This window comes from Nicotiana sylvestris, chromosome 7 (genome assembly GCF_000393655.2).
Source record: "Nicotiana sylvestris chromosome 7, ASM39365v2, whole genome shotgun sequence".
NCBI lineage: Eukaryota > Viridiplantae > Streptophyta > Magnoliopsida > Solanales > Solanaceae > Nicotiana > Nicotiana sylvestris.
This window is the reverse complement of record NC_091063.1, coordinates 42,224,148-42,235,072: the sequence shown is the minus strand read 5'-3', so window position 1 is coordinate 42,235,072 and position 10,925 is coordinate 42,224,148. Positions and strand designations below refer to the sequence as shown.

The 10,925-nt window shown below is 40.0% G+C and overlaps 1 protein-coding gene across 1 annotated transcript; it reads left to right on the top strand.

Moving 5' to 3' along the window:
• The first annotated feature begins 367 nt into the window (after positions 1-367).
• On the top strand, positions 368-2,261 carry LOC138873043 (uncharacterized). Its single transcript, XM_070151475.1, has 4 exons — positions 368-667; positions 785-981; positions 1,634-1,853; positions 1,986-2,261. The coding sequence occupies exons 1-4, from the start codon at positions 368-370 to the stop codon at positions 2,259-2,261; spliced, it is 993 nt and encodes a 330-aa protein (XP_070007576.1).
• Positions 2,262-10,925: the final 8,664 nt, after the last annotated feature.

The following is a 10,925-nucleotide window of genomic DNA, read 5'->3' as shown; positions in this document are numbered from 1 at the left end:
TTGATCTAGGATCTACCTATTCCTATGTATCATCTCTGTTTGCTCATTTCCTGGATGTTTCTCGTGAGTCCTTGGGTACTCATATCTATGTGTCTACTCTTGTGGGCGATTATGTGGTTGTGGATCGTATCTATCAGTCCTGTGTGGTCACATTCTATGGTTACGATACTAGAGCGAACCTTGTTTTACTTGATATGACCAACTTTGAGGTCATCCTGGGCATGAACTGGTTATCCCCATATCACGCCATCCTTGATTTCCACGCCAAGACTGTTACCTTAGTGATGCCTGAGTTGCCTAGATTGGAGTGAAAGGGTCGTCTGTCAATACATCTAGTCGGGTTATTTCTTTTTTAAAGGCTTGACATATGGTCGAGAAGGGTTGTCTGGCTTATCTAGCCTATGTTTGGGATACCACTATAGAGTCTCCGATGATTGATTCTGTGCTAGTAGTCCGGGAGTTCGCCGATGTATTTCCTTCTGACATTCTAGGCATACCACCAGATCGTGATATTAATTTCTGTATTAATTTGGCTCCAGGTACCCAGCCTATATCTATCCCACCGTATCGTATGGATCTGAAGGAGTTGAAGGATCATCTTGAGGAGTTGTTAGCAAAAGGGTTTGTCAGACCAAGTGTATCACTTTTGGATGCACCAGTTTTATTTGTAAAGAAGAAAGATGGGATTATGCGGATGTGCATCGATTATCGCCATCTGAACAAAGTTACCATCAAGAACAAGTACCTGTTGCTGTGTATTGATGATTTGTTTGACCAGTTGTAGGGTGCTAGGGTGTTCTCTAAGATCGACTTGAGATCAAGGTATTATCAGTTGAAGATTCCAGACTCGGATGTTCTGAAGACTGCTTTCCGTACTAGATATGGCCATTATGAGTTTCTAGTGATGTCCTTCGGCTTGACTAATGCCCTTGCGGCGTTTATGAATTTGATGAACAGGGTGTTCAAGCATTATATCGATTAGTTTGTCATTGTCTTCATTGATGACATTTTGATCTACTCACGTAGCCTGGGGGAGCATGAGAAGCATTTGAGAGTGGTGCTTCAGACATTGCGAGAAGCTATATGCTAAGTTCTCCAAGTGTGAGTTTTGGCTAGAGCCTCTGGCATTCTTGGGGCATGTTATATCAGGAGAGGGTATTAAAGTGGATCCCAAGAAGATCGAGGCAGTTCAGAGTTGGCCTCGTCCCACTTTAGCGACTGAGATTAGGAGTTTCTTGGGATTAGCAGGTTATTATCGCCGATTTGTACAGGGTTTTTCATCCATTGTAGCACCTGTGACTAGATTGACCCAGAAGGGTGCTATGTTTTGTTGGTCCGATGATGGTGAGGCAAGATTTCTGAAGCTCAAGACAGCTTTGACTACAGCATCGGTTCTAGTGTTGCCTTCCAGTTTGGGGATGTATACGGTTTATTGCGATACTTCACGCGTTGGTTTCGGTTATGTACTAATGTAGGAGGGACGAGTTATTACATATGCTTCACGCCTACTAAATATTCATGAGAAGAACTACCCTGTGCACGATCTAGAGTTAGCCGCGATTGTTCATGCTCTTAAGATCTGGAGGCATTATCTTTATGGGGTATCATGTGAGGTTTACACTGATTGTCGTAGCTTGCAGCATTTGTTCAAGCAAAGGGATCTCAATTTGAGGCAAAGCAGATGGCTTGAGTTATTGAAGGACTATAACATCACTATTGTTTATCATCCGGGCAAGGTGAATATAGTCAAGGATGCCTTGAGCAGGAAGGCAGAGAGTATAGGTAGTTTGGCATTCATTTCAGCACAGGAGAGGCCACTAGCTTTGGACATCCAGTCCTTGGCTAACAGACTTGTAAGGCTGGATATTTCAGAGCCCAGCAGAGTTTTTGCATATGTTGTTGCCCAGTCTTCATAATTGGAGCAGATCAAGGCTCGACAGTTTGATGATCTGCACTTGGCAGTTCTGAGATAGACGGTACTATAGGGTGGTGCCAAAGAGGTTTTTGTTGGCGAGGATGGTGTTCTGCGACTCCAGGGTCGTCTATGTGTTCCTAATGTCTATGGCTTGAGGGAGAGGATTCTAGAGAAGGTTGACAATTCTCGGTATTCCATTCATCCAAGTGCTACAAAGATGTATCGTGACCTGAGGCAGCATTATTGGTGGCAGCGGATGAAGAAAGACATAGTTGAGTATATAGCTAGGTGCCTAAATTGCCAGCAGGTTAAGTATGAGCACCAGAGGCCAAGTGGCTTACTCTAGCAGATGACTATACCAGAGTTGAAATGGGAATGCATTACTATGGACTTCATAGTCGGGTTGCCATGGACCTTGCAAAAGTTAGATGTAGTTTTGGTCATTGTTGACAGGTTGGCCAAGTCAGCACACTTCATTCCAGTTGCAACTACTTATACTTCAGAGAGGTTGGCCCAAATTTATATTCGGAAGAGAGTTCGGTTTCATGGTGTTCCTATTTCCATCATATCAGATAGAGGCCCTCAGTTCACCTCGCAGATCTGGAGAGCCGTACAGAGTGAGTTGGGGACCCGTGTAGAGCTCAGCACTGTGTTTCATCCACAGGACGACAGGGAGTCTAAGCAGACAGTTTAGATCTTGGAGGACATGCTCAGAGCATGTGTGATTGACTTTGGGGGATAGTGGGATCAATTCTTGCCTTTGGTCAAGTTTGCTTACAATAACAGTTATCAATCCAACATCGAGATGGCTCCATTTGAGGCTTTATGTGGTCGGCGATGTTGTTCTCCCATCGGGTGGTTTGAGCCCAGCGAGGCTAAGTTATACGGTACTGTTTTGGTGAAGGATGCCTTGGAAAAGGTAAAGCTGATTCAGGAGCGACTTCGCACAGCATAGTCCAGATAGAAGTGTTACGCAGATCAGAAGGCGCGTGATGTATCATTTATGGTAGGCGAGAAGGTTCTCTTGAAAGTCTCGCTAATGAAGGGCATTATGAGATTCGGGAAGAAGGGCAAGCTGAGCCCCAGGTTTATAGGACCATTTGAGGTGTTTATGTGAGTTCAGGAGGTTGCTTATGAGCTTGATTTGCCTCCTAGCCTATCAGGAGTTCACTCGGTCTTTCACGTGTCTATGCTCCGAAGGTATCACGTCGACTTGTTACATGTGTTAGACTTCCACACTATTCAGCTAGATGAGAGCTTAGGTTATGAGGAGAAGACAATTGCCATTGTTGCTAGACAGGATCGCCAGCTGAGATCCAAGAGGATTTTCGAGGTAAAGGTTCAGTGGAGGGCATGCGGAGCAGATATCCACACTTATTTAGCACCTCAGGTATGAACCTAAATTCATTCGAGGACGAACGTTTTGTTTAAGAGGTAAAGAATGTAACGACCCTAACGATCGTTTTTGCTTTATAGAATACCGTTCCCCTAAATAAGACTTCTTGTACATGCTTTTACTATTTTATGAGTTGCGGGGATGGCTAGTTCGGGATTTGGAAAGGTTCGGGTTGAAATTGGAACACTTGGTTCCTTAAGGTTGGCTTAAAAGGCCAAGTTTGACTTCGGTCAACATTTTGAATAAACGACCTCAGAATTGGGATTTGAAAATTCCAATATGTTCGTATGCTGATTTCGGACTTGGGCGTACGTTCGGATCGGGTTTTGGCGCCAAATAGCAAAAGTTGGTTCTTTGAAGATTTTAGAAGTTCTTTAAATTTAGTTTGGAGCGGGTTTTGGTGTTATCGAGGTCCAAACAGATTTCCAAGACCGAAAATAGTTCTGTAATGTCATTTAAGACTTGCACGAAAAATTTGGTATCAATCCGAGTAGTCTAAGTACTTTTCAACGCATTTTAAGCGAATAGAAGAACTTGAAGTTCATAAATTTGAATCAATTAATTTTGGGGTGCGATTCTTAGTTTTAATATTGTTTCGGGCATTCTGAGAGTTCGAGCGAGTCCATTTTACGATTTCAAACTTGTGGGTACGTTCGGGCGGGGCCCCGAGGGGCCCGAATGTCGATCGGACGAGGCTCGGACTAAGTTAGAAGTTGGGAGTAGCTGCTGAATCTCCAATTCTGTCAAAACCACACCTGCGCTTGGTCAGCCACAAGTGTGAGCTCACAGGTGCAAGCCATGAGCCACAGAAGGGGAAATGCAAAGAAAGCCCAGGCACCATAGGTACGGAGGAATTTATGCACCTGCGAGATCGCAGGTGCGAGCAATGTGGTCGCATAAGAGGAAAGGGATTGCAGATGCGGCTCCTTGTGTCCGTAGATGCGGAGCCCGACCAGGTGAGGAAAAGGCGCATCTGCAAAGGTCTTTCCGTGGGTACAGGACCGCAGATGTGGCTAATGCACCATAGGTGCGAAAGTCGATGGGCACTGGGGATTCATTTAATATGGGCTTAGGCATTTTTATCACATTTTCTTCCGTACTTGGGCAATTGGAGAGCTTTTAATGAGGGGATTTCGACCTAGCTTTGTGAGGTAAGTAATTTCTACTTAATGTGAGTTTAATACATAGATTATGGGTAGATTTTAACATGAAAATTGGTAAACATCATGGGTTTAGATGAAAAACCTAGGGTTTAATAAAAATGAGATTTTACCACAAAATAATTATGGAACATAGTAAAAATCATATTTTTATGTTCCTAAGGTATAGGTAACAACATTCTTAAAATAATTTCGGAATCCGGGCATGTGGGCCTGGGGGTGAATTTTAGGAATCTTGCATTTTGGGTTGGGTAATCACTTTAATAGTGGGGATATGAAATTTCGAGCATAGATTGATTAATTTATGTAATGTTTGACTAGATTTGAGTCGTTTGGCATCAAATTTGGAGGTTTGAGCGCATTCTTGAATTGGGAAGTAGGCTTTGAGATGAGGTAAGTCTCCTTTCTAACCTTGTAAGAGGGAATTAACTCCATAGGTGAATTAAATAAATATGTGTACCTATTTGTGGGGGCTACGTACGTACGAGGTGACGAGATTCCGTACGTAGCTACTACTATGCTATTGTCCGGGTAGTTTAGGACTTGTACCATACTTTACTTGAAATGTTTGCGCCCTTACTTGCTAATTTAGTTACTTAAGTCATTGGAATTTGATAAAAGAAGTGCGGTTAAATTCACTTACTTGAAGATTTAATGGAATACTTGACTGTATATGTGAAATTTGTGTTTTCTTTGAAAATAATTGTTATTTGTGGATCGGGCCAAGCACATCGGTAGTAAATAGATGTATCTATGGTTCGCGCTACTCGAACCTCGGCAGTGCACCGTTTAAATATTATATTAGATCGGGTCGTACGACCTCGGCATGATTGCGCATGATAAATCTTTGAAACTAATCATATTTGATACTGTATTATTGCTTGGAGATATAGGTTGTTTCTTTGAGTTTTAATGTTATTTATGTATACCATGCATTGGAAAATTTCAATATGTTATTATTAGCCCTAGTAAGTATCAAGTCGACCCCTCGTCACTACTTCTTCGAGGTTAGACCGGATACTTACTGAGTACATGTTGTTTATGTACTCATGCTACACTTATGTACTAAATTGTACAGGATCTGAGGCGAGTGCATCTGGTTACCAGTCTGGCGCACATATTTGAGCCCCGCTTGAGACTACACGACGAGCTACCCTTCCGAGCCGTACTGCAGCAGCCGAAGTCTTCCTTTTGTTATATTTTCTGTCTATTACATTTCTGCCAGTAGACTAGTATTCTTTTGTATATTCTACTAGAATGCACATACACTTGTGACACCAGGTCTTGGCACATACACTAGTAGACTTATAATTTTGGATTGTATCTCTACAATTATGATTTCATTTAGTTATTTCCGCTTTGACTGCTTTAAAAATTCGTTATGTATTTAATTCCTTTAAATGTGAGAAAAGTTAATTGTTTTAATAATTTAATAAAAATAAAAACCACTTGATAGTTCACTATTGGCTTGCTTAGCAATGGTGCTGGGCGTCATCGCGGCCTGCACTGGAATCGGGTCGTGACACTTACCTTGGAGGATGGACAAGTACTTTTAGGTAGTCAAGGAGGATGACGACATTGTTAAGGTACGCAACGCTTCAATGTACTTGGCCGAGGTTGCCGCGTTATGGTGGCGTCGGAAGTTTGCCATCATGGAAAAAAGAGGCTATGCAAGATTGAGATGCGGGAGCAGTTCAAGAAGGAGTTGGAAGAAGCAATTATACCCGATGAATGTGGTGTATGAGGCTAGGCGGAAGCTAAGGGAACTTCGATAGACGGCCACAATTCGGGAGTATGTGCACGAGTTCACTACCTTAATGTTGCAAATCTCGTCATTGTCCGAGGAAGATTCCCTCTTCTACTTCATGGATGGGTTGCAAAATTGGCAAAGTAGTAGTTAAGAAGATATCAAGTAGCCAACATGGACAAGGCCATAGGGGTAGCCGAGTCGCTTGTTGACTTCTAAATGGAGCCTGCCAAGTCCAAAAAAGGCAACACCGAGAGAGGTGGGGGATATCATGACAAGGACAACGGGAAAGGCATAGCCGAGATATACAGGGGCAATGGCAAGGGGCCATCCCATAACGGACAGAGGTCCAAGAGAAACGACAAGGGGCCGGAAAATAGTAGCGAGTACGCGCCTAAGGGAGGGTGCTACTTTTGTGAAGGATTACATCGGGCAAGTGAATGCCTAGAGTTAGGAAGCTTGCAGCAATGATAGGGAACTTTGCTCAAGCACATAAGAATGTGACGTTAGCATCAAAATTTAATACAATACTCAATTGGAATGACTGAGCAAAAAAGAGGATTTGATGCTAGTAGCGCTCTAACTCATTTCAAGTAGTTAAAATTGTCGGTTGGTACAAAAATTACTTAGTTACAGATATCTAATGATATCCCAAAAGTGATATTTATAGATCATTTTTTACGGGTTGGAAAAAAACCATTTCCAAGCTAAACATACAGCTCTAGTGTTTAAAAAGTCTTTTCCTAGCTTTGAAGCCAAACTGCATTGGCATAAAGATGAACATCTTTAAGCAGTTAACAATCTGCAGTAGAAATGTTTTTTTGGTTGTAAACAGGGAATTTTATTAAATACTAAGTAATATTACATAGATCATTCCCATCCATCCCATTGGGATCGAAACTGGGAGATGTTACAAAAGAGCTAGAGCTATTCACTACATTGATATTACCCATACTAGCTAGCTTAATACAAGATTCTTCCGATATAGATCTAACGTAGGATTTCCCAACAACGTCATTTTTCATTGTTGCCTCCACCATTGGCGTAGGTACATGAAGGATATTCCTAAGATTGGTACTGCCTTTTGCCAAGAGGTGTGCCATAGAATTTGCTTCTCGGAAGTTATGTCTGAGCAGCGGGATCCCCAACAGGGCCATTGACCACCTGCATGAAGAGATAATGTGGTTATAAATTTGATGATTAGTATTGAGAAGATTTATTACCTATGTTGAGTCTGTTTCGATTTCAAGAGGATGGAGCTTAAAAGGCACAACAACTCATAGACTTGTTTCCAGCGCAAGGAGCTTTGCTTAAGTATTACTAATGACGTTAGAGAACTTTGAAAACCAAGAATCCATTGGCCATGACTGTTGCGTATGACTCCTTCCAAACCATTAATGTTCTTGTTAATATTATAAGCACTGTCACAATTAAGTTTGTAGGAGCCCATGCTAGGTTTTTGCCAAGTAATGATGATGTTGTTTTTGACATTTAAGGAGGGGTGGTGGGTACCAGTAAGGTACTTTAACTCAGCAGCTCTATTAAGAGTTTGGGAGAGTGAAACATTTTTAGAGTTATTGTTAAGGTTATTGCTATTGCGATTAAGCCAAAGATGCCAAAGACCATAAGGATAAATATCCTCCCAATCCAGTGAGGGAAAAGATTTTGTTGGTTGTATGAGTCTAATCGAATCGCGCCAGTGGATATCATTTGAATTAGGTAGGGAGATACCTAAGTTTTTCTAAAATCTCACGGCTATGCGGCATGTTTTAAAAATATGGGTGATATCTTCCTTACCTTTTCTACAAGTTGGGCATAGGTCATCAATGTTGAGACCTATGCGAAGAAGATATGATCTAGTGGGAAGCTTATTATGATAGCAAAGCCAAAGGAAAAAATTTATTTTCCTAGGGATTTTAGCTTCCAAATCCAGGAGATATTTAGGAAGGGATCCTTAGAAGGGGTGATAAGGCTTATGGCTGATTTTATGCTAAAAATGCCGCTATTTGTGGGAAATCAGTATGACTTATCAGTAGTGAAGATAGAATTATTAATATGAATTCTTTGTACTACGGATGAAAAAGGAAAGACCATCAAATTTTCAGTTGTGGTGGACAAGGACAACATGTTTTCTTCTTTAAAGGAAAGGGGACCTTGGATCAGTGTTCTTAGAGGTGGGAGGTTAGGAATCCATCTATTGTTCCAAAGGTTAATACGGTTTCCTTAACCTATATTCCATGCAAGACCCTTATTGCATAGGCTCCATCCATGCACAATATTTTTTCATATAAAAGAGGAATTCTTTGGGGTTGTTCTAGTGGAGTATTGATTAATAAGAACCTTAGCCCGGGGGGCATTGGATTATTATAAAGACGCCATGTAAGGCTAGCTAATAGGGCTTGATTTTTTATATCAGCTTTGACTAAACCAATACCTCCTTTCTCCTTAGGAGTGGTAACAATATCCCAATTTATAAGGTGTATGCATTTTCTTTCCTAAGTAGTGGCACATAAGAAATTTTCGTTGGAGACGATCAATGTGTTTAAGGGTTTGTTTAGGTAGTTGGAAATATTGCATAACATAGTTTGGAATATTGCTAAGAGTGGATTGTATTAGAGTTGCTCGCCCAATAAGGTTTAGGCAATTAATTTTTCAGTTTGCAAGCTTTGTTCTCACGTTATTAAGAATATAAAGGAAGTCCTTAGGATTAGGAGATTTGTCAATGATTGAAAAACCTAAGTATTTACCAAAATTATTGCTTATTGAAATGTTAAGGAGTTTGGAAATTTTTTCTTGAAGAGATTTAGGACAATTTTTTGAAAAAAGGATCTTGGATTTTTTGTAGTTGATTTTCTGTCCCGATAAGTTGCAAAAAATAGAAAGAATATTAGAAATGGTGGCACATGTTTTGTTATTAACATTAGCCGTCAAAGTAAGGTCATCTGCAAAGAAAACACGAGATAGGTTTGGACTTTCTGGTTTAATTTAATGGGGTCCTAGTTAGCACAATCAACTTGGTGATTTATATATCTAGATAACATCTCAATGCAAAGAACGAATATAAAAGGAGAAAAGAGGTCTCCTTGACGAATACCTCTAGTAGGCTTGAAATAGTTTGTGCTAGTGCCATTGATAAGGATTGCAATGTTACTAGTGGTAATACAATTCATAATAAGATTGGTGATTTTTGGAGGGAATTTGAAGTATACAAGAGTTCTGTAAATAAACGACCATTCCAGACAATCGAAAGCCTTTTCTAGGTCTAATTTAATAATAATGTTACCCTTAGAACCTTTCATTTTATTGAACTTGTTGATCACTTCCTGGATAATAATGCTATTATCACAAGCCCTTCTATTTCAGATAAAGCTAGTTTGAAAGGGGCTTATGATACTAGTAAGAAAAGGTTTTATTCTATTAGCAATTATTTTCGTAATGACTTTGTAGATAGTATTGCAAAGGTCAATGGAACGAAATTTTTTTAGAAGATTTGCATTGAGAATTTTTGGGATTAGGCAGAGGTGAGTATTGTTTAGTGGTTCTGGAATTTTTTGCTTATGAAAAATATCTTTTACATAGTTAATAACAGAGTTCCCTACCACAGACCAAAATTTTTGATAGAAAAAGGGGTGAATACCATCTAGTCCTGGGGCTATCATAGGTTTTAAAGAGAAAATAACATTAGATATTTCCTGGCTAGTGACAGGACTATCAAGAGAGCTTAGGTCAATATTATCAAAAGATTTTGGAGAATTGATGATTTCTGTCCAATTAGAATTTATGAGGGAGGTGGTAAAGATAGTTTTGAAATATTGGAGAGTGTGGTTAGTAATTTCATAGGGGTCATCGATCCAGTTTCCATCCTCATTTTTTAAATGAGAGATTTTATTATTTCTTCTATGGATTAAGGTCGAAATGCAAAAGAATTTTGTATTGGTCTCACCATTATTGAGTCAATTGACTCTTGACCTATGCTTCCAAAAATCCTCTTCCATCTTAAAAATATCATTGTACTTGTTTATAAGCTGATTTTCAAGATTTAGGAGGAAAATATTATCCGGGTAGTTATGAGAATTTTGGATACCTTTAATTCTAGAAGGAAGTTTTCTTTCCCTTTTTTTTCTCGAAAATATTACGAAAAAACCTCTTTGATCCACTGAGAGGCTTCCAATTTAAAAATAGGGAGAGCATCTTCAAAAGTTCTATTATTCCAGCATTTTTTAACAAGATTAGAAAATTGAGGGTGGGAACACCACATAGTTTCAAGACGGAATGACCTAGTGTTAGGAGAGTTAAATTTAGGGTTAAGCCTATTAAGGAGGGGGTTATGGTCACTATAGGTTCTAGGCAAGTGGTCTACTATGGCATTAGGGAATTCATTGATCCAGCTTTTGTTTACAAAGCATCTATCTAGACGCTCCATGATAAGACCCTTACTCCTTTTCCTGTAATTAGCCCAAGTACATTTGGGCCCCTTAAAGCCTAGGTCAAAAAGATTACAATTTTTAATAAAATTCCAAAGCTTAGTTGTAACGACCCGACCGGTCGTTTTGAGCTTTTGCACTTCGCTCGCCAGTTCTTGGGCATTACTTGCCTCGTGTGGTGAATTATGACTTATGTAAATCATTGGTGTTGGGTTTCAGGTTAATCAGAATGAATTTGGAAGAATAGTCTCAGTTGAAAGCTTTGAATTTGAAAGGTTTCAAG

Excerpts from the sequence above, each read along its gene's own strand:
- LOC138873043 (XM_070151475.1), top strand. The coding sequence starts at position 368 with ATGGTCGAGAAGGGTTGTCTGGCTTATCTAGCCTATGTTTGGGATACC. Across the intron at positions 668-784 it reads TGGATGCACCAGTTTTATTT|GGTGCTAGGGTGTTCTCTAA; the intron begins GTAAAGAAGAAA and ends GACCAGTTGTAG. Across the intron at positions 982-1,633 it reads TTCAAGCATTATATCGATTA|CTTGCAGCATTTGTTCAAGC; the intron begins GTTTGTCATTGT and ends TGATTGTCGTAG.